At 38.7% G+C, this 21,111-nt stretch overlaps 1 protein-coding gene across 1 annotated transcript in view; it reads right to left on the reverse strand.

Annotated features, from left to right (window-relative positions):
- The window catches only part of LOC138106398 (homeobox protein MOX-2), a 54,009-nt gene extending 33,200 nt beyond the window's left edge, over positions 1–20,809 (reverse strand). Inside the window, exon 1 of the mRNA XM_069006948.1 lies at positions 19,983–20,809. Coding sequence (XP_068863049.1) covers positions 19,983–20,493 — 511 coding nt within the window. The 5' untranslated portion in view covers positions 20,494–20,809. The remainder of the gene's footprint in view (positions 1–19,982) is intronic.
- Positions 20,810–21,111: the final 302 nt, after the last annotated feature.

A 21,111-nucleotide genomic window follows, 5' to 3' on the forward strand; every position in this document is an offset into this window, starting at 1 on the left:
AAACAAAAAAAAATTACTGTCTGTGAATCCAAATCCAAGATAGAACTTTTACTGAGCATATAATAACACCGTTTTCCAACAATAACAGTATTCCAACAAAGAAAATAAGTCATTGGAAATACTGATGTAAAAACTCTTTACAAGAATTAAATTATTTAGAAACAAGCATAAAAATGGAATGGATAAAGAAATGTGAAAGGTTTTTCAACACTATTTATAAACTACATTGTAAAACTGTCCCATTTTACAATTCTCAGCTTCTGTTATGCCAGAGGTCCACTTTTAAAAAAGATTCATTAGATTCTCCTAAAAAATGTTGGCTTTCTTTTATTACTGATTTTTCTTTCCGTGATTTCACCTTCAGTTAGAAGCCACTTGTAGTGTTTATATTCACAGACATTTGTACAAGTAAAGAGTGAGATTTTTTATTGGGAAGAAAGCTTAAAGCTACTTTGCTGAAAGTAACTGCAAACTTTTAACAGGAGCATTTTCCTTCAATTTATAAAGAAGTAAGCTGTGCTAGTTAAATTAACCTAAAAATGAGTTACAGAAGCAAAAATCAATACTTTTTTTCCGTTCATGATGACCATGCTCACCTGTCAGAAGCTTAACTTCCATAACCTTTTTCAGCAGCAGAAATAGACAATCAGAGAACAACCAGAACAAATTAAAGACTTTGCTAGCTTTCTGAGACTAATTTTTCACATTGAAAAGAGGTAGAAGATAACACTTAAGCCATAGGTTGTTGGGAACAGAGACTGCAATGAAATAAATCCCAGCTCAAGAGCAAAGAAAAAGCAGATGCAAACTTACACGTGAGAACACTTGGCACTAAAGGTAGTCAAGGCTCAGAGGGGTGATCTGTGGAATGAAACATGAAATGCAGCAAGCAGAGGACCATCCAGTTGAAAAATGGAGTCTGAGAAGTGTGGAGGTCAGAAATGCAGACCAGGAAAACAACAGCTAATGCAATGGATATCACAGACCTAGAAGAGTTTCCTGGACTCTTTTGAATTTCCTCTGTCCCTGTGAAACTGGCTTGCTTTAAGTAGTTTCCAAGGGCCTGCAATTCATTTCTTGGCTAGGCAAGCTCACTTTCACTGAATACAGTGATCTGAGGTTTGTTTGAATTCCTGCTCTGTGGAAATCTACTGTACTTTCTAGCAGGTGTGAGAACACTGAGGCTCCTTCAGTTGCAGCTCATTTCCACTTTCTAACTACTTTATCTCCGTGGATGAAGCAAAAGTGACTTTTGTGTTTCCTGGCAGTCTGCTGCTTCAAAGAACCTTATAGTGATTTGTTTATTTCAGAGGAAATGGAGACCAGTCAGTGATGACAGATTTATTGGTTAAATGGACAACACAAAAAAAATTTCATGAAGCACAGGCTGGCTCTAACCACACTATGAGAACTCATAGTAAGGGGTGATGTGCATTCCAGAAGTACAGTCCTATTTAATCCACTCCACTCTAATCTGTACATTTATATAGCACCTTTCACACAATTTCCTAGAGCTCTGTACAAAATTTAATAACCACTGTACTGAAACATATCCAGATATATTGATGGCCTACATTTAGACTTGAAAATGCAGCAAAAGGAACCAGGCTGTTGAATATCTCATGGCAACGAGTCAGACAGTGACAGGCAAGAAAAAAATGGGTGCCCAATCTCTTCCAATTAAATCTCAGGATAGAAGAGAATTTCTTAGCTCTGGAGAGACAATTCACGATATGGCAATTCATAATAGCTCCTAATGGATGAAAAATTTACATTGGAGAAATTAAATATGAAAATTGATGTGAAAGTTATTGAGACAATATAAATTGTACAATATAGTTGATCAAACTCAGTACAAAAAGAGGAAAAGGGGTTTTAGCAGTTGGTAGGTTTGCAATGCATGAAGGATTATTCTGAGAATTGCATAATTTCAATGTTAAAAATAAATAAATGAAAACATAGCAGAGAGAGAGACTACCACACTTATGTTGCTATAGCCTTCCAATGCTAACTGGTTGTAATAATTGCATCTATCAAAGAAGGTAAAATAGATTTATAAATAACATACAGGACCCTGTTATGAATATCTCAGGTAACCAGACAACTGCTCGTTCTCTGCAAGGGTGAAGAACGCTGGTCAAGGCAAGCACTGAGATACAACCAGCAGGGCATTCCATTTGATCTGGATTCAATTTCAGAAAAATAGCTGACTGAGGCTGTGCACCAGCCAAACAAACATACCATTTGGAAAGAAGCTGGAATATTTGTTGAGGCAGAGAAATATATCTGTACATCACCTTGAGACATATGGTTGGCTAAAGCACATCTGCCAATAATTGGCTCAAAAAATCATCAAAATATTAAAAATGCCTCTATTTAAGATGTTAAAGAGTGCTATTTATTCTTTGGAGACACATACCTGCTCAAAAATACCTTGATAGGTAATCTACTCAGCATTCAAACAATTAAATGGAATTGTCATTGCATTTTGAGTCCTCCTATTCCCCAGTCTAGTTTGACATCCTGAATGTTTTATCTCTGTTTATACGTAAGGAACTGTAAGCTGGTTTTGTCCTCTCTACAGACTGAAGATCTGAAGTATGGAGTAACTACAGCACTGTGTCAAGATTATTGAAGGAAATGAAACTAGAAGATCTACACAGGGATTCCTGTAGGGAGCACAGTCATGGAGATTTGCCCACAGTAATGTATTTGCTTCTCTGTGGGGGCAGTTTGCCTGGCTAAATCACAATGCTCACTTTTTGGAAACTAAACTTTTTCTCCCTGATTTCTTGACGTTGTCTTAGTTCAAAGCAACCCATCTTCTCCACTTTCGGGTTGCAGGGTATCATGAGGTCTTTTTTGCTAAAATTTAGTCTTAATCTTTTAAGCCTACTAATAGTCTCACCTTTTTAGTAATTATATCTAAATTTTAAAAATTTATAACCCAAAAGTGAAGCCCAAAGGTGCTTTTGAATCATATACAACATCTTAAACACCCCATAGCACAGAAAACTTTCGAAAGGTACTTTGTATTGTGTTTGTGTATTGTGTGTGTGTGCGTGCATACAGAACTTAGGTGAAAATGAGAGCTAATATTTACCATCCTTTTCTTAACTATAAGAAGGCACAGTAGATGCTTTGTTTGATCTTGGTTTAATCCAATCCTGCAACTAAATATTTCATGATCATCTGTATATTATCAACACTAAAATATAAGCACACTGAAATGCAACCATCTATACACTAGGCTCTGTTGAGAAGTTTTCTAGGACTGGAAGCTTAATTTGTGGAAGAAAGTGCACAGCCCTGCTTCCTCTAAAATATTTTGTATTTTACAGGATTTCCAGCCTAAAGCAAACAAAAGCATATGAATGCACAGTATTTTAAGAGTCCACACTCTGCTTGAACTCCTTGCAAATGTGTTACCAAAGCATTAGATGCAGAGAAGGAACGTCCCCAGGATGAAAGCAAAGTGAGGGACACATATTTTTAAAACTCAGGACATGCTGAAGGGGTTGCAGCCTTGCAATATTAACAACTGATCTCCTAACAATAAGCAAATGCTTGAAGGATATAGATGAGGAACAATTCAGGAATAAGTGTTTACAGTTAAGTTCTATAGCCAGGAAGAGATAGGCTAAAACCTAAGAGCTGCCTAACACAAAAGGATCAGCTTTCAAGAAAGCTGCACACCCAACTGTTACCATTTAGGCACCTAAATGAAGAACAATGGGGGCTTCTGGGTTCTGAGCTCTTTCCAGCATCTGGTCCAAATTCTTTCCCTCCATATGAATCAAAACAAATGTTTAGGCTACCAACTTTCCATTGCCCTTTAAGTTTAATGCCAACTTTTCTGGCTTTTGAATTCCTTAGTATAGAAAGATGAATAAAACACTAACTTTGCGAAATACCCAGTTAGGGACTATTTGCCATATTTTTTTTTTATTAGTAGTGTATATAAATTTTGTATAAAGTCATTGTAAAACTGTCTCTTTCAAAACAATATTTTTTGGAAGAAAATTTTTTTGTTTAATACCTTTAAAAAAATATGAATCCATCTTACTTGGCTCTCCAAAAGTGGTCAAAGATTAACTCACGGATTTGAAGATGCAACAGACTGAAAATCAGCATAAAGCAAAACACAGCAGCAGAAACAGTCAGAAAATTACCAAGTAAATTGTACAAGAAGACAAAAACCAAGATCACATCATGATGTGGAAGTAGAATATAAGTCGATGTGTGCTTCGGCACACCCTGCTAAGGGAAGATTTAAACGTACAGAATTCCTGCTACTCAGGGCAGCTATGTCCAACCTACAGTGGCATGGATCCTGATACAGGAGCTGCAATGCTCTGCAAGAGTCCAGGAATACGTCATTATGCCTGGACCCTGATACATCCTGGGATGTTTAAAATCTGTACTAAATAATCATAAGACCATGTATTTAAATGTTAGAGGGCATCTATGGAGACCAACCGGAATTATGGTAGTACCACACCTCTGCAACTCAAACAGATCACACAGGAAAAGCACAGCATTACCTGATACTAACCCTGGGGGATAATAGCTCATTTCCAGTCCTCTTCCCACTGTGGGAAACCTGGTCTGAAGAAAAGTGTGAATTCAAAAATATTAAGAAAATCTTTGATCAAAAAACCAGAAATTTTGCAGTCTTGTTACAGAGAACACTGAAATATTCAACACTTTCAAGCAAGTTCATGACTGGACAAAAGGAAATAACACCTGAATATGTCACTTTATTTTTACAGCACACACAGCAGCAAAGGACAGAGCAACTAGTGAATACACAAAAGTATGAATGGAAATCTGGGGTTTTTTCTGACTTGAATGAAAGAAAGCTGCTTCAAAAAGAATGTAAACAGAGTTGGCAGGAAACATCTCTACTAATTTATATGAGCTAATTTAATAAAATATGAAAGAAACATGGAGTCCATTTTCAGCTTTTCATATACTGAATAAGAAACCTTCTCGTCAGTTTTTCTTTTCCAAACTCTATGCAGGTTTAAAGTTTCTACTGCTCTATAATTCTTACAAAAATTATATTCTCTAAGTGATGCCATGCTAAATGGTCATTATGCTAAAGTTAACTCTGAGATTCAGTTGTAGAAAGAGTTTTTATTAAGAAAACAAACAAAAAAAATTGGAGTGAGTGAGTTGAAGAAGAGAACAAATACTCCTCCCCAAACTGGCTACTCCTGTCTATAAGGATGAGAACTGCCTTTTAAATGTGGATAACAAAGAAAAGGGATAAGTCACTTAGGATTGTAGTAGAGTATGAGACAAGGCTCAGAAAAAGAAAATTCAGTTTTCTGAGATGAGTAGCAGGCCAAAATTCCTGCAACTGAGATTTATTACACCATGGAGTCTGATTCCCGAGATGGCTAATGAAGGCAAGCTATTTTTTAAAATCCAAATGAGCATTTAATAAATGAGTACCACACTCAAAATCCATATATATAACCCATTTTGTCATACTGAATTGAAAGGAATCAACCCACACTCAAGCTTTTTAGTCATCACTATTTCACTCCATCTGTCACTCGTCTAATAAAAGAATATTAATATGGATTGCTGTTTGGCAGGGGGTACCTTTTTCCCTGTACACAGGATTCCTCCAGATAAATCAGCTATACAGCAATGTAATTAATTATCTTATAATTAATTCTCTCAGGGGGGGTTGCTCAGCCACCATCCACTGTACTATCTGACCGTTGTCCACATTCATCACACTGGAAATAGTGTCATCCCTAATGGACACTGCAGAGTCTGTAATTCTTCTTTGGAACCAGAGTAAGTTTAGCCTGGCATAGAACAGCATGGAGAAAAAAGGAAAAGAGAGTAGAAGAGATGGAGAGAAGGGTTTTTTTCTTCTCTGTGAAGACTGGAAGTGAGGTGAGGGGTGATGAGAGTCAGTATGATTATGACTAAAATAATTTTCAGTTATGACAGTTTTGCAGCATTTCCTGAAGAGGGAAAGCCTCTTGATCCTTTTTAATATCCTTATTAGTCCCTAGTTCAAGAAGTGTGTGTGAGGACATATTTAACTCTCATTGAAGTCAATGGCTCTTAAGCATATGCTCAATTTTTTTCACAAATCAGGACTTTAATCTGTTCCTTATGCACATTTAGGATTACAGAGAAGTCTTCTGTTTTTGAAGTTGTTGGAAACATCAGCCTGCTGATGAGAAGTGGGGGAAGGGAGAAGGACTCCATCACTGTCAGAAGTCTGTAACATTCCTATTTTTTTTCTAAATTTTGATCAGAAAATTATCTGTTTACCTTTAAAAAAAAATCTTATCCAATAGTTAGATTCTAATGTGTACTTGAGAAATGTGAGCTACTGACACAACACGCTTAGAGGCTTTTGTTAGCATCTCCTCCCATCCTCCTCTATAAAGTTAATAGAGTTCTTATCAAAAACCCAAAGAGACTTACTCCTAGCAAGGGGAGAGAAGAGTTGAGACAAAAGCTGTAAAACTCCATCCTACTCTGCAAATGCACCTCAATTCTGGCATCTACTGCTTTTGTCTATTTCAGTCCTGGAATAAAACCGTCTTTGCGGAGCCTGAAGGTTGTGCCAAACTGTATGGTGATTTTTTTGATATGGAAAAAAGCCCACTGGAGACTAGCCGAAAACCAGCCAATCTTGTGAGCTGATCCTCCAGAGTTCAGATTTGATACAGTCTCTAATTTTACCCTGCACTATATTTGCTGATATTACACTGAAAAACTCTACACATCGAAAATAGCTGCAAAACTGCCAAGCCCAAGCATTCAAAAGCTATCATCAGAACTTTGCTTTTCTCTCCCTTCCTGAAGCTTCGTCATCCTTCCCAAACTGGTTTTAAAACATGTTTAGGAATATAATAACACAAAATAGCCAAGTGCTGGTCCAGTAAAATCACGTGGACTATCCAGGTCCCTGTCTACTGTTATTTTAGGTTTGATATAGACATGCATACATACACATACCCCAAATATATGTTCATGTCTATTATATCAGTGAAATGGGATCAAATAAAAATATTTTACTGTTTTCAAAATTCTTCTTACAGAAAACTAGAGTAAATGAGCAATTTGCCAGTGCTATTTAAAGAGTTTACAGTCCCCTTCAAAATGAGACTTTACTGTCTTTGAACCACATTCCTTCTGCCACAAGTAATTACCTAAATTCTTGGATTTAAAAGAGTGCATTTTAAGAAACTTAGATTTTTTTTTTTCCACACATTTGACTTAGTTTCAAGTACTTCCTTTTTACACACAGGTCTGCTCAACACTGTGTACATCACTGTTACTAGATACTAAATATCAATATTGTCACTCTGAGTCATGCTTGATTTTTGCTGTAGCTGTTTACAGAATCTGCTCTGTGGTGCACACCCCTATGAAGTTGAAACATCGAGAGAAAAGAAGGCATATGAAGGACCTTTTTTTCTTTTCTTTTTTCTTTTTTCTTTTTTCTCTGTTCACTTCCTGTCTTGAACACTTTCCTTACAGACTGTAAGTCCACAGAAAAGCCATGTGTGACCTACAGTTACCAAAAAAGAAGTTCAGGGTAAAAGAGATGATAGCTTGATGACAATGCTTAATGACAGAATATTGTTTTTAGATGTTTCTTGCAGGTATGTGAGCTGTAATGAAGACAGAAAAAAGTGTGCATGGAAAAAGGAAGAACACACTTAAGACAGCATGGAGAAAATATTGAGGTAGATAAGAAACAGGATCCAAAACATTGTCTGAGGCATTGGGCAACGCCTTGCAGTGAAATTAGTTTAACTCTGAGAATATAAGGTGGAACCAGAAGAATGATTCCAGGAAGGAAATTTCAAAAGGATGTGATTGAAAGGTATGATCATTACATCAGCTTTGGTTTTGGCAGGGTTAAAATAGGAACCAAGAGAGGGCCAGGGCAGAAAAACAGGATTCAATTTCTGCAAAGTGGCGTAAAAGCCATTTGCAAAACAGTCTGAAAATATGTTGGAGAGAGAGAAGACCAAAAAGCAACTTGCAAAGTCTCACAGCAAAATAATATCTTCTAAGCCATAGTTCTCAAGCTGTTCGGAGCAAGCAGCAGTCCATGGCCTTGCACTGGGGAAACCAAGGACAAAATTGTTTTATGCCTGTAAAAGATGCTTTGTGCTCACCCGAGGTCTCTTTTGTGAGCAATTTTTTTCCTACATCTGTGCATTCTTGCCCTGGAAGGAAAGGAAATGCTGTCTGCTTTTATAAAGAAACTGACCTTTACTGCATAAAGTTTGGCTTTATGGAGAGCAGAGATATATGAGCCATTAAATGACATGGCCGGGAAGGTGCAAAGGCTGACTGGTGAGACTTTTTTTGTACTTGTTGTGCAACAAGATACGCATATTCCCTGGACTTGTTTCAGTTCCAAAATTCACAGAAACCCTCTCCCTGAGGTATTTAGGGAGTATGTACTCCCTTCCAAATATCTTCTGAACTAGAAAGGCTCCATGTAGGTTTGTATTAACACCTCAGTTAGGAGCAGTACTTCTTGCATTTCCAGCTCACTGTAGATTTCAGATCTGTCTTTTGTAACAAGACTCTGCTGTTAGGTTAACAAAGTCCTGATTAACAGGCCAGCAATAAGGTGCAGTCAGACTCCTCTACATGGGTAGCACCAAGCTTTCCAGTTATCTATATAAGAAAGCCAGCCAAATGTTTCCTGGGTAACATGGAAGCATCTTTCAGTTTGTGTGTGAATTAAGACTATCAATTAGCTGTGGAAACATGCTTGAAATACATAAGGTAAGCCAGAGCCTCTGTAAATAATATTTGCATGGTATCTACCCATATTTGGTGGAACTACTAACATTTCTTAGCCTCACAGCATCAAGCTGAGGGAATCAACAACCAATTTGTAACTGACATGCTTGTGCTTAACTTTGCCAACATGATACTGTTAATTCCAGAAGAGCTATACACAGTAACCTAAGCTTTGACAGAGTTAGAGCATCAGTATATAGACTGGCAAAGCTGAGTGACTATTGCAGGAGGAAAGGAAATGGCTTTCCCAAGAACTTTGATGGACTGGGTCATTCTCTAAGTTATATTTCACCAGACTTAAAAATGGCTGGAAATGTTTAGCCATTGTAGTTTAAACACACAACCTCTATCCAAGAGAAGTATTTGTTTGGGTGTCATGTCTGGCAAAGCATTCCCAATATGTTTGCAAATACAAAAATATGAAATCTCTCATGATATTTCTCATGCCAGCAGACTGCAAACTCAATTGGCACCTTCTGTCTTTGTCTACATTTCCATTTGAAACCAGTGAAATAAAGATAGCTTTATAGGGTTTGAATACTGTTAGATTTCTGTACATACCCTCATATTAAAGTAATAAAGACATTTGTCTCATAAAGTTGTAGCAATGTATAGAAGTGTAAAAGCAAAGGTGTCAGAATGAGTGGAGTAAAAATCAAAGTGCAAAGCTAAGCCAAACTACAGGTAAGTTTGGCAGAATATTTCTTCATAATATAGAACAATCAAAATTGTTTGCACTCTTGTCTCCAGCTTTTTCTCCTGTACGTGCTCACATCATTTCTTTTAATTTAAAATTTAAGATGTTGCATTTACAACTTTTAATAACAATGTATTATTTCATAAAAACAAATGATACAGACAGAATTGTCACTCTCTTTATTGACCCAATCAGCTATTAAAAAATCACGTAAATTAAAGTGGTAATAATACCCCCAAAAAAAGATAATTCTGCAGATTCAAGATGCCCCATGAACAACTGCTAATGAAGTCTTCCATTTTTAACTGACTCATAACTGTTTCAACTTGCATTGCTTGATAGACTAACTTATTTAGCAGATAACTGCAGTTCTTAAGTTATTGAAGGTTACATCTAATGGAAATCTGATTAAGGTAAAGGGTTGTATTTTTTGTTTTGAAATTAAGAAAGTGCTCATTTTGCATGGATGAATGGAAATTGAACGGATATATAGGCACGCACTCCTTCAGAAATAGACTTGTGTAAAAAAAAAAAAGGGAGGGAGAGAGGGAGGGAGGAAGAGAGGGAGCGGGAGTCAGGAGTGAGACCATTAGTGTATATTGTTCTAATGTCCTCAGGAACGCAAAGACTGAATACACAGCTGCAGCTTGAGATCATTATGGTACTCCCAAAACAAGAATATAGGAACAGGGAAAAAAAGAGCTTAATATTACTATGTCAATTCTGAGTCAATCAAACCAAACTGCAAAGAACTTTTAACGTTCTCAGCTCTTCCTAAGTCCTATGTAAGGCGGGTATGAATTGCAGACTATTACTATGTTTTAATGTCTCGTTCTGAAAATATAAATGTGAAAGGCGTGAATGTGCTTAAGCGCCTTTTAGACTGGCGCTTTCTTCTGGCAGAAAATACTGTTTGGCATTCTAAGCACAGTTTTACAAGAAATCTTTGAGTGGTCAGCATCGCTGTAGCTGCCCAGGCTTCCATTCACACCATTTTTAGCAATTCAGTGTAACGAAGCCTCGCAAAATACGTTGTCGTATAGTTTATCAACACATCTGACTTAAATTTGTTTTTCTTCACTAAACTAAACCAGTATTTTCACAAATTTAGGAGACATCTAGTCACTGTTCCTACCATTCCTTTTACAATAATAAGCACATTTTAATAAGTAGTTTTTACTTGTCCACATATTCTGTGAAGCCTACAGTGTTCTGGTATTCTCCACCAGACGAAAGAAAATGAAAGGCTTGAAAAGCTATTGAGACCAATGTGCCTGAGGAGCCTCACTCACCGTGTCAAAACACCCCCTTCCAATGCACACTCAGGATATATTGCATGCATCTAGAATATACCATTTTTTGCTTGGCAGGTAGAAAACCCCACAGTTCATTCAACTCTCTTCAGAGCTATATTGTCAGTCCACATATGTCCAACAGATTTTTTTTGTATCTATTTTTGGAAGGACCAAAGTGGGAAACAGTTTTTTTCCGCTTGGTAAATTTAAGTGACTAATGCCCTCAATTCACCAAAATGTGTAAACATACACTTAACTTCAGCGGTGTTCATATCAAAGTACTGTGACTATTTCAGCTGTGAAGTCCTGGCTCCACTCAATAGCTAGTTTTGACTTCAGCATCCCGAGATTTCATTCATCTCCCAACACACAAAATTAAATGCATACTACAACCGTCGTAAGATCACAGTCTAAGAATTAAAACTCACAATAGTGGCAGAGGATACTGAAGTGCATCTAACACAGTTTATGTAAGGCAGCATTTGTTCAGACTTACTTGCTAAAAATAAGAAATAGCTATTAGAGATCTGAGAGAATGCAGAAGGAAGAAGGGCTTTTAAAAGGTTGCAGTAATCTGTTTCAGTTTTAGTTTTTCATATCCTATTTGCTATAAAATAATGTTCAATCAACCACTTTTTCTCTAGTCCAAGAAGCAGTGAAAGAGAGGAGAATAGAAGGAGAGGAGAGGAGAGGAGAGGAGAGGAGAGGAGAGGAGAGGAGAGGAGAGGAGAGGAGAGGAGAGGAGAGGAGAGGAGAGGAGAGGAGAGGAGAGGAGAGGAGAGGAGAGGAGAGGAGAGGAGAGGAGAGGAGAGGAGAGGAGAGGAGAGGAGAGGAGAGGAGAGGAGAGGAGAGGAGAGGAGAGGAGAGGAGAGGAGAGGAGAGGAGAGGAGAGGAGAGGAGAGGAGAGGAGAGGAGAGGAGAGGAGAGGAGAGGAGAGGAGAGGAGAGGAGAGGAGAGGAGAGGAGAGGAAGAGTTAAAGAGCGAAAGAGCGAAAGAAAGAGAGTGAGGGAGAGAAAGAAAGAAAGAAAAGAAAGAAAAGAAAGAAAGAAAGAAAGAAAGAAAGAAAGAAAGAAAGAAAGAAAGAAAGAAAGAAAGAAAGAAAGAAAGAAAGAAAGAAAGAAAGAAAGAAAGAAAGAAAGAAAGAAAGAAAGAAAGAAAGAAAGAAAGAAAGAAAGAAAGAAAGAAAGAAAAGAAAAGAAAAGAAAAGAAAAGAAAAGAAAAGAAAAGAAAAGAAAAGAAAAGAAAAGAAAAGAAAAGAAAAGAAAAGAAAAGAAAAGAAAAGAAAAGAAAAGAAAAGAAAAGAAAAGAAAAGAAAAGAAAAGAAAAGAAAAGAAAAGAAAAGAAAAGAAAAGAAAAGAAAAGAAAAGAAAAGAAAAGAAAAGAAAAGAAAAGAAAAGAAAAGAAAAGAAAAGAAAAGAAAAGAAAAGAAAAGAAAAGAAAAGAGAAAATAAAAGAATCACTTGGCTTCCAGTTAGAGTTTCATAATCCCCTGGATTTTATTGGTTTAGTAAAACTATTATGTTCTATCATAAATTAAAGATTTGACTCATTGCTTTGAGACTTGCTTCTTCTGTTTTGTCAATTATTTTGTTTCATTTATTAAAGGAAAACAAAAGAAAGCATAGAATCAACTACAATATAACTTTCCACAACATGACCATTAACTTCTCATGGATGTTATCTTGTGATGTTTATCCAGCACAGGTAATTTTCAAGACAAAGTTCTGAATGCTTATTTTCCATTTCATTGAGTAAGAAGCTCCAGGGATTTCAGACTTCACAGCATTCAGTGATTACATCCATCATTAAACAATAAGATATTCAGCAGCAAATTTCCAAATATTATTCCAGATTTCTCTTTTGACATATAATCTTATGTCTATTTATTAATATCTACAAATTCCAATCAAGTGACCTATCCCCAAAACTATTTGTAAAAATTCACACAGAAAATCAGCTCGAATTCTGAATAGGAGGTGCCTTAGTATCTTCTGTAGGTCCAAGATCTTGCAATAAAAGATACCATCCCTAATCTACAGTGAACATTACATCTTTAATACCACTGATGTTACCAAGTAGAATTTTGACAACATAAGTCGACATAAGTAGTCTATGTATAGTGTTTAATAGAAGACTTAAGAAGGACATTTTCATGTATTACAGTGCACTGTCTACTACTATATCCCGTTATTTTAATGTGGGGTTTTCTTCACTTTGCGTCATTCACTGGATGTTAGGATGCAGTGAGGCAACTCTGCACTAGTGATATCACAGATACATGTATAAAAGTTGCAGAGTAAAATGAATAACATCGTTGTGATTTATATTATTTTCTACTAAAATATTATTTTAAATGGATATGGTTTAGGTAAACTTATCAAAGGACATAGATTTTGTAATATGTATTAATAAATAACAAGGACAACGCATGCTAGAAAGCCAAGACCAATAGCAGCAGTGGCTTTTTAAACAAGCATTCCTTTGCCATATTTGCTGCTGGAAGAATTCAAGACAGCATATAACAAAAAAACACAAGCACTACCATGGCTAACTGGTCTATCTCCTCCCAAGCTAAGCTACATTTATAGTAAAATCTGGTCTGAACGAAAATCAGTAGGAGCTTGTCATCAGTATCTTCCTGGTGAAATTTCCCTTAGCATGTCTGTTTATAAACCATTTATTTCAACAACTTTCTTTTTACTGATTCAAATACTTAAAATATAAGACTAGACTGCATGTATCCAGCAGAATGACATCAGGCTATTTTTTAATTCAGACTTGCATTAAACACAGTAGAAAAACGGCTACATGCTCATGGAAGAGCCCAGACGCTCACCCCAGAAGTCAAATGACTCCTGGCTGTGACCACGTATGCAGTCACCCAGCTCATGCTGGTAGAGGTGATGCAATTGCCCTGCTGAGTAGCAGGAGGAAAGTTTTTCTGCAGGGTGGCTGTGCACCATCTTGCTCGTACTCTGCAACTAGCAGAACTTGAGAAATCGTGATGCAGATCTGTAAGTCTTTAAAGCCTACTAAAAATAAAAAGCATGTACGCACACACACACACACAAAAGCTTTTCAATCCATAAAAGTTTACAGCACTTTACAAATGGAAGGAAAGCACTGGTATGGCCATTGTATAAGTTGGGCAAACAGTCATAAAAGGACAGGGCACAGGCTCGAGACAGATCATAGGACTGGGTTCAATGCCCAGCTGTGCACTGAAGTAATGAAGTAGCCTCAAGCCCTATTTATCAAAATTCTCTAACACCACACTATTTCAGTTAGAAACCTTATTAGCGACATATGCAAGTATTTATATTTAAAAAATATGACTTTCCTTTTGCATCCTTTCAAGTTGCATTCTTAAGTATATTAGAACAAGGACACAGGGTAGCATAGCAAAAATAAGGATTGAACCCAACCCCACCATAACTACATTTTACTGATGGGTTTAAACTTTGCTCAGTCTAGCAGATGAAACCAGATTTATTTTGCTTCCTTTCCATAGGCTTATAGCACTGCTTGGTAGAGTACATTTTGCTACTGAGAGAAACATGCTATGGCGACCATTCATACTGCCAAGTAACGGTGTCTTTGGAAGCAATAAATCCAGTGAGCAATATTAGGGTATCAGTGGACAGAAGCAAAGATAATGTTACCTTCCCTTGAATTTCAAGACACAGAGCTCAATCCTACGCTTGAGGAATTGAGATACAGCATATCGAGTCATCGCATTACTAAAGAACGAGTATTTCCAAATGGAAAATGATATGCAGATTAACAGGCTCAATTAAAAAACATTTATTAAACAATTGGCATGTCTAAAAATGGCAAAAAGACAAAAAAGGAGAATCATAATCTTACTACTTACGTTACAAAATACTACAGAATTCATACTAGATATGTTAGTACAAATTTTATCCTAGGATGTTAAAAGCAATGTAGGTAAAATTCAATGTGTATATAAAATGCTCAATTGGCAATTTTCAAACAATCAGGCAATCCAAACATTTCATCAGTAAATATCTGCAAGGATTATAAAGCATTTTTCTTTCACTACTATGTAACAGAAGTTTAAAAATCCTAAAAGGTAACTAACTAAAACTATGATTTTTTGAAATTTTTTAGTTAAATTTTATCCAGATATTGCCAGAATGTTTGAATCTTTAATCTCCATGTAACAGAATTAAGCTCCAATGGCTTAAAAAAACCTTGAGCACTTCAGGAGTTCCACTGGAGTCAATGGACCTTCTCACAAAAACATTTGTGATCCAGTGAAGGTTTGGATCGGCCCTCCAATGTTTCCAAATGGGTGGGTTGACGAGGAGGGGAAGAGGGAGAAGTGTAAATCCTACTGAATCATTTATACAAACAGACAGAAATGCATAACTAGAAACTATACATATTTCTTCTTCTTTTTTTTTTTTTTTTTTTTTTTGTCCACAGAAAGTTCTTCTTTGGCGTGGGGCAAAGAATTTTGAAAATGTATCACCAAAATAGTCTTTCAAATTTTAGTCTTAGAAAAGTTCCTGATTATATTTCCTGAGAACAAAAGTGAATTTCTTGCAAGTTTTCCTCTATTAAAACAATTCAGCAAGTAGCTCACTAGTAAGCCCAACATTTGATATGCAATCAGTCTTGAAAGTTTTCTCCTAATAATACGTTTATTACTCATCGGATTCTGAAATGGTTTCATTTATGAAATCTACAGAGTTTTTGTTGTTGTTGTTGTTTTTCTTAAGTGTAAGTGATCCTTTTATACCAGATACCAAACAAATTAACTCTTTCTGGAAACGCTATGCTTTATTATGTATTTTTTCTTGCTTCTGTTTACAACCACACTGAAAAGCACAGACGTATTGATGAATCAGTTACACAGTGCTTTTTGACTACAAGTGTGCAGCTCATTTTTCTTACTGACAGGTTTCAGAAACCAATCAGAAGTCCTCAAAACTCATGATTTCACAGTATTTATAACCATTTATCAAAATGACCTGCTTTTTAGAGACCATTTCAAACAAGTATATATGATTTATGATATTTGGATGTGTTTAAAATAAATTCCCTGGAGATGTAACTTTTAACTGCTTGCATGTTGAGTATAGGTAGGTTATAAAATATTAAAACTCAGGGGAAAACAAAGTATTGGTTTTTTTCATGTGATTTGTCAATGAAAATAACCCAGCAGAACAGCTATTGAAACACTGGACGGCACCACTGAAACAGTGGATTCCTAAAACACTTTTTCAGAGGCATTTCTAAATTATGCTATTGTAAATACAGTCAAAAATATGAATAATTTTTATTACCTGCTAGCCTTTCCTTGGAAACCTGTGCCATACAGAAAGCATTTTCCCATGGCAAAATTTGGTCTTTTTTTTTTTTTTTTTAAATGGCTTTTTATGTCTGGGCGCAAGTGTTTAATTACACTAGACTTTAAGAGGAATGCAATTTCCTTATATATTTATCTATTGCAATTAAATGTTTGAATAGCTGTAGTGCTTAAAACAACTCCTTCAACGATACTCAGCCTCCCCCCAACTTTTTCAGCACAGTACAGATATCTTTTTTCACCACAGCATTTTAGACTTCCTTAAGGCTACCAGATTCACCCTTTTTTATATTTCTCAGTAAATCTAGATAGCACTTCCTATATAGGCATTAATATGCTTTTTTCCTGACTGAAGTTTTAAGAAAACTTGGACCTAAGTGACATAACTTAGGAAAACACAGTAGTATGTTTGCATCTGATGTGTTCTGCATCATCTGAGAATCAAAACCTACTCTATAACAAACAGAAATAAAATGGCCCTGAAACTCACAGACAAGTAATGAGAAGGGGAGGCATTAGAAAAATCCAAAATATTAAATCTAGAATAACTCATACCACAAAGCAACAAAGCACTCCAAGAATATGTTTTCTATACACTCAGCATGGTTTTCATCCGCACCTCATTAGCACACAGATAATTCTGACCATTAATGCACTTCAAAATAAGCAATTTAATTTGTAACCTACCCTCAAATTTAGTATCGTCTCTCTACTCCTACACCCTTGACATATGCAGAGCTGAGTTACAAAGGTGAGGATGCAGATGCCATTATTCACTGCAAAACGTTCACATATAAAGATTTGTATGCGCCACTCCTCAGTTCACAGGCAACTTTACTGACCCACTTCTGGGCCTACGCAGGTTGAAAGGAATGTTCTGCAGATAATGAGAGAGCAACTACAAAACCTGGAGACACTGACAGCTGTAGCAAGCAGGGGTCGATGACTACGTAAGCTGTATTTCCCAGTCCTTTACAATGAGAACAGTAGAAAATTTCACCCTGTTCAGTAGCAGTCTATTCAATATCTTCAAAGGGAACGTCCCAGACTACTTAAAACCTGGGTTAGGACTAAAGAAAACTAGGTCAGTTTATAAAACTATCATGAGAGCACATTTCACTTTGCTTTCTCAATCCCAAATGAAACTGTAACAGCTTAGAGGAAAATATTTCTATATCCTCCCATTCCTTTGCAATATGTGAATTCCAAGGAAAAACACACAGTCCATTGTACGAAATTCTGCTTGCCCTCTGGATTTCTGTTTATAATTTTAAAAAGTTGCATTCCCGCCATCATAACAAATAAGTAAAATGGGGTATACCTTCTGGTAAATTTTCAGAGTAGCTATACGTCTAAGAAACAGTTACTTGTTTGGAAGATGATACAAGGAACGATCATGTTTTACATTATTTAAACTATCTACAAACTCAGCTTTATGATCTTAAACACACAGAAACAAAAGCTAAGTAGTGCAAGAAAGGGGTAGCCTAAGGTTAATTCAGCTCTGAAATGCGGAACAGATTCGGTTCAAGAAAACACTGAGCATTCTGTGGCTTTAAGCGATATGCTTAAGAAGAGGAAATATATGTGTAAATTAAGCAGGAGCATTAATAATTGTCTCAAAAAGCTGGCACTGAAACTTAAAACTCTCTCTCTCTCTCTCTTCACCTCTTAGTTATTTACTATTAGGATTTTTTACAAATGTCTATTGAAGTAGTTCCAAGTACGATGAAGGCATGGGTGGAATTCTTTCAAGCACAGTAATTTGTTTTTAAAAAAAAGATTAATGAGAAATAAAGGAGATGATGTTCAACCAAATGAGGGGCAATTATGGATGACAAATACAGAAACACAGCAAATTAAAAATAGTTCTTGCTGCCATATATTAGAAGGGCATTAAATATCTAACACCAGAGATCAGGATTAATAAAGGGGTGTGGTTAAATATTCAGTCCAAAATGCAGGGTTTTCCTGAAGAAAAACCAAACATACAGCAGCTACGCAGTTGTTGTCAAAAGACATCTATTTTCAGTTTGAGAGATTCACAATTGTGTAAACGGTCATATTTTTTTCTTAGCGGAAGGGAGGAGGAAATAGTTACCTTGATCTTCAGAAAGCCTTAGAAAGTGAGGATCGAAGTACATTGCAAGATAAACGTAACCATGGCTAAAGGCTTGACCTCTTGTCCACTAATGCAGTGGAAGACTCCAGTCACTTCAGGGAAAGGTTTAGGACTTTCCCCACTGATGTTTTTTTGGTTTGCATTGCAGAACGAAATAAACAGAAAGTGATTCAGATGCTTCCCTGACAGTGAAAGGGACCAATTTCCTTTTTTCCTTTAGCTTTAAATAGACTGACAAATACAATAAATCCTCACACCAGCAGACATCCAGTTATTTTCGCAGTTATAACAGGGACTCTTCATACACCTCACAAAATCAGATAATTCATTTTGTCTCATTGAAGGTAAAGAAGACAAAACAAAAGCTTTTACCAGCAGCGTTTGAACTAAATACAGCTTTTAAACTCAAGAGGAGTTTTTAGCAACTATACCAGCTACGTAATACAAAATTCAGCTAAATACATTCTGAATTACTGTAAACGTTTGCCAATGTAAAGGAAAATTAAGGAAGTGATGGTATTCTTGAGGATTATTTTTTAAAATGCTTTCTGTTGCTTACACTCTACCAAGCTTACAACTTTTTGAGTGAAAGAGGTGATGGTTTCAGTTGTGAACTTCATATATATCGTACAAAGCCTTTCACTTTCTCTTCTGTGATAACAAATAATTTGCTATGCCAGCTCTTGAGTTTTCAGTCTGTTGAGCCCTCTCTTTCAAGTGCCTCCTGCCTGTCTCACTACGTTTTTGGTGACCCGCCAGTTCATATGTGCCCTAATGGAAGTCCCATCAGTTGTGTTGCCTTTGCCGAGTGGCTTTTGTCAGAGTGGGACTTTGGCAGGCTTTGCTATTCTAGAAAGCAGAGATAATGTCAAGGATTTTTGCACATTCATTGATGCCAAATTATCGCTCTAGAATGACTGTGGATCTACATGTTTCTATGCTCGCCTTTAAGTAAGAATTACAGTGATTTTAAAAGTCAGACAGCTCCTTCCATTCATCTGTCCCCGCCACCAGCAAACTGAAGTGAAGCAGCTTTCTGAAACTCCCATTCACCCGTTTGCTTTACAGACTCCAAATTTTGCCCCTTCCACGCTGAGGATTTGATGCAGGCTCACTCAGATCCTACGGGGTAGCAAGGCATCAGCTCCTCTCCCGAATCCGCGCTTTCACGGCAGTGCTTCCAAGCGTTGTGCAATCGCCTCGGAGCCGCAGTCAACTCCACGGCGAAGGGGCGGAGGGGAAAGAGCGCGCTGGATTCTGAATTTTGAAGCAGAGGTGTCGTATCGGGCAGGGGGGAGGGGGACGCGGAACCAGATGCTGAAAACCGCACTAAAACTACAAACGTTTCTCTCCTTGGCTGTAGGAAACTCTCCCCCACCACCTTGATTTCATACTCTATCACGTGCTGGATTTTTTCTTTTAATTTCTCCCCGCGTAGCCTTAATAAAGCTTGCGTTAGTGATGGAGATCCCGAGAGCGCGTTAGAGGGAAGGAGCAACCCGGCAGCCCGGTGTCAGCCGGCGGCGAGAGCACGGCGGCGGCCGTGGCCGGGCCAGCCGAGCCGGGCCAGCCGAGCCGAGCCGAGCCGAGCTGAGCTGGGCCAAACGAGCCGGGCTAAGCGAGCTCAGCCGAGCGGCGGCAGGTCCGCGGGGCCCGACCGTGCCGCTTCCCCCGACACCCGCCACCCGGGGATCCCGCCCCGCTGGGGAACGCGCGAGCCTTTACCTGAGCTGTCGCTTTTCCTTTTGCCGGACCTCTTCTCTGTTTCCACCGGGGACAGAGCCTGCCTGCCATAGTCCCCTGGCGCACACGCTGCCCCCGTGGGGGTGTTGGTGCCCAGGCTGGAAGAGTTCGAACAGAGGACAGGAGGGCTGCTGCCCAGCTCCGGAGGTCCTCCTGAGTCAGGCTGAAGGCAGAGGCTGTGCCTGGCCGCGGCGGGAGGAGACGACATCTGAGGAATGTGCCAGTTCGTCTGCAAAGCCTGGTGCTGCTGTTGCTGGTGGTGGTGGTGGTGGTGATGGTGATGGTGATGGTGCCCCCTATGATGCTGGCTGGCAAACATGCCCTCCTCATTGGGGTATCCCGCTATTATGCAAGAGGAAGAAGAAGAAGACAGATCAGGGTAGGACATGTGGTCAGATCTTCCATGCAGGGCAAGAGAAGACTGGGAGAAAGGGTGCAAGCTCTGCGCAGTGGCATGAGGGCTGCGCAGGCAGCCAAAGAGTGTGTGATCCATGGCATGCAAGTCTCAGGTTCCAGGCAGGAGAGTTTAGGAAAGATCCAACTTCACCACCCTTTGTCAACTTTCACTGTAAACAGATCGGGGCTGGGATTTTTTTTTCCAAAACGGCACCGACAGACTCTGCGGCAGGCAGCTGAGCTCAGATAATCCAGGTCTTTAGCCCTAGTGGCCAGTCTCCGCTGCATAAACACTCGGACCTAGATGAGCCGTTCTCAGAGCCGCTCAGATGTCAAGAAGTGGGAGAGGTTGAAGCCAATAGAAGGTGGTCCCAGAGAACTGCTTGAAGGGGGAAACAGCTTCGAGAGGTTATAAATACAGTAGTGTGTAATGTGAGCTGGGGGCTGGCTCAGCAGCACAGCACTGACCACATGCAAACTCCCTCCAAAACGCCAGCGCCGTCCCCGCGCCGAGCCGCTCCGTCAGCGGGCGGCAGCGCTGCGCGCCCGCGCCCCGGGCGCCCGCGGCCTGGCGGGGGGGCGGCTCCGCGGGGGCGCAGCCCGCCCGTCCCTGCCCCCGGGCGGACCGCGCCTCCCCGCCGCGGCTGCCCCGGAGCCCCCCCCGCCCCGGGCGGATCGGCGGCCGTGCCCCCCAGCCGCACGGCCCTCGCAGGAC

The sequence above is a fragment of the Aphelocoma coerulescens genome, chromosome 2 (assembly GCF_041296385.1).
Source record: "Aphelocoma coerulescens isolate FSJ_1873_10779 chromosome 2, UR_Acoe_1.0, whole genome shotgun sequence".
Classification (NCBI taxonomy): domain Eukaryota; kingdom Metazoa; phylum Chordata; class Aves; order Passeriformes; family Corvidae; genus Aphelocoma; species Aphelocoma coerulescens.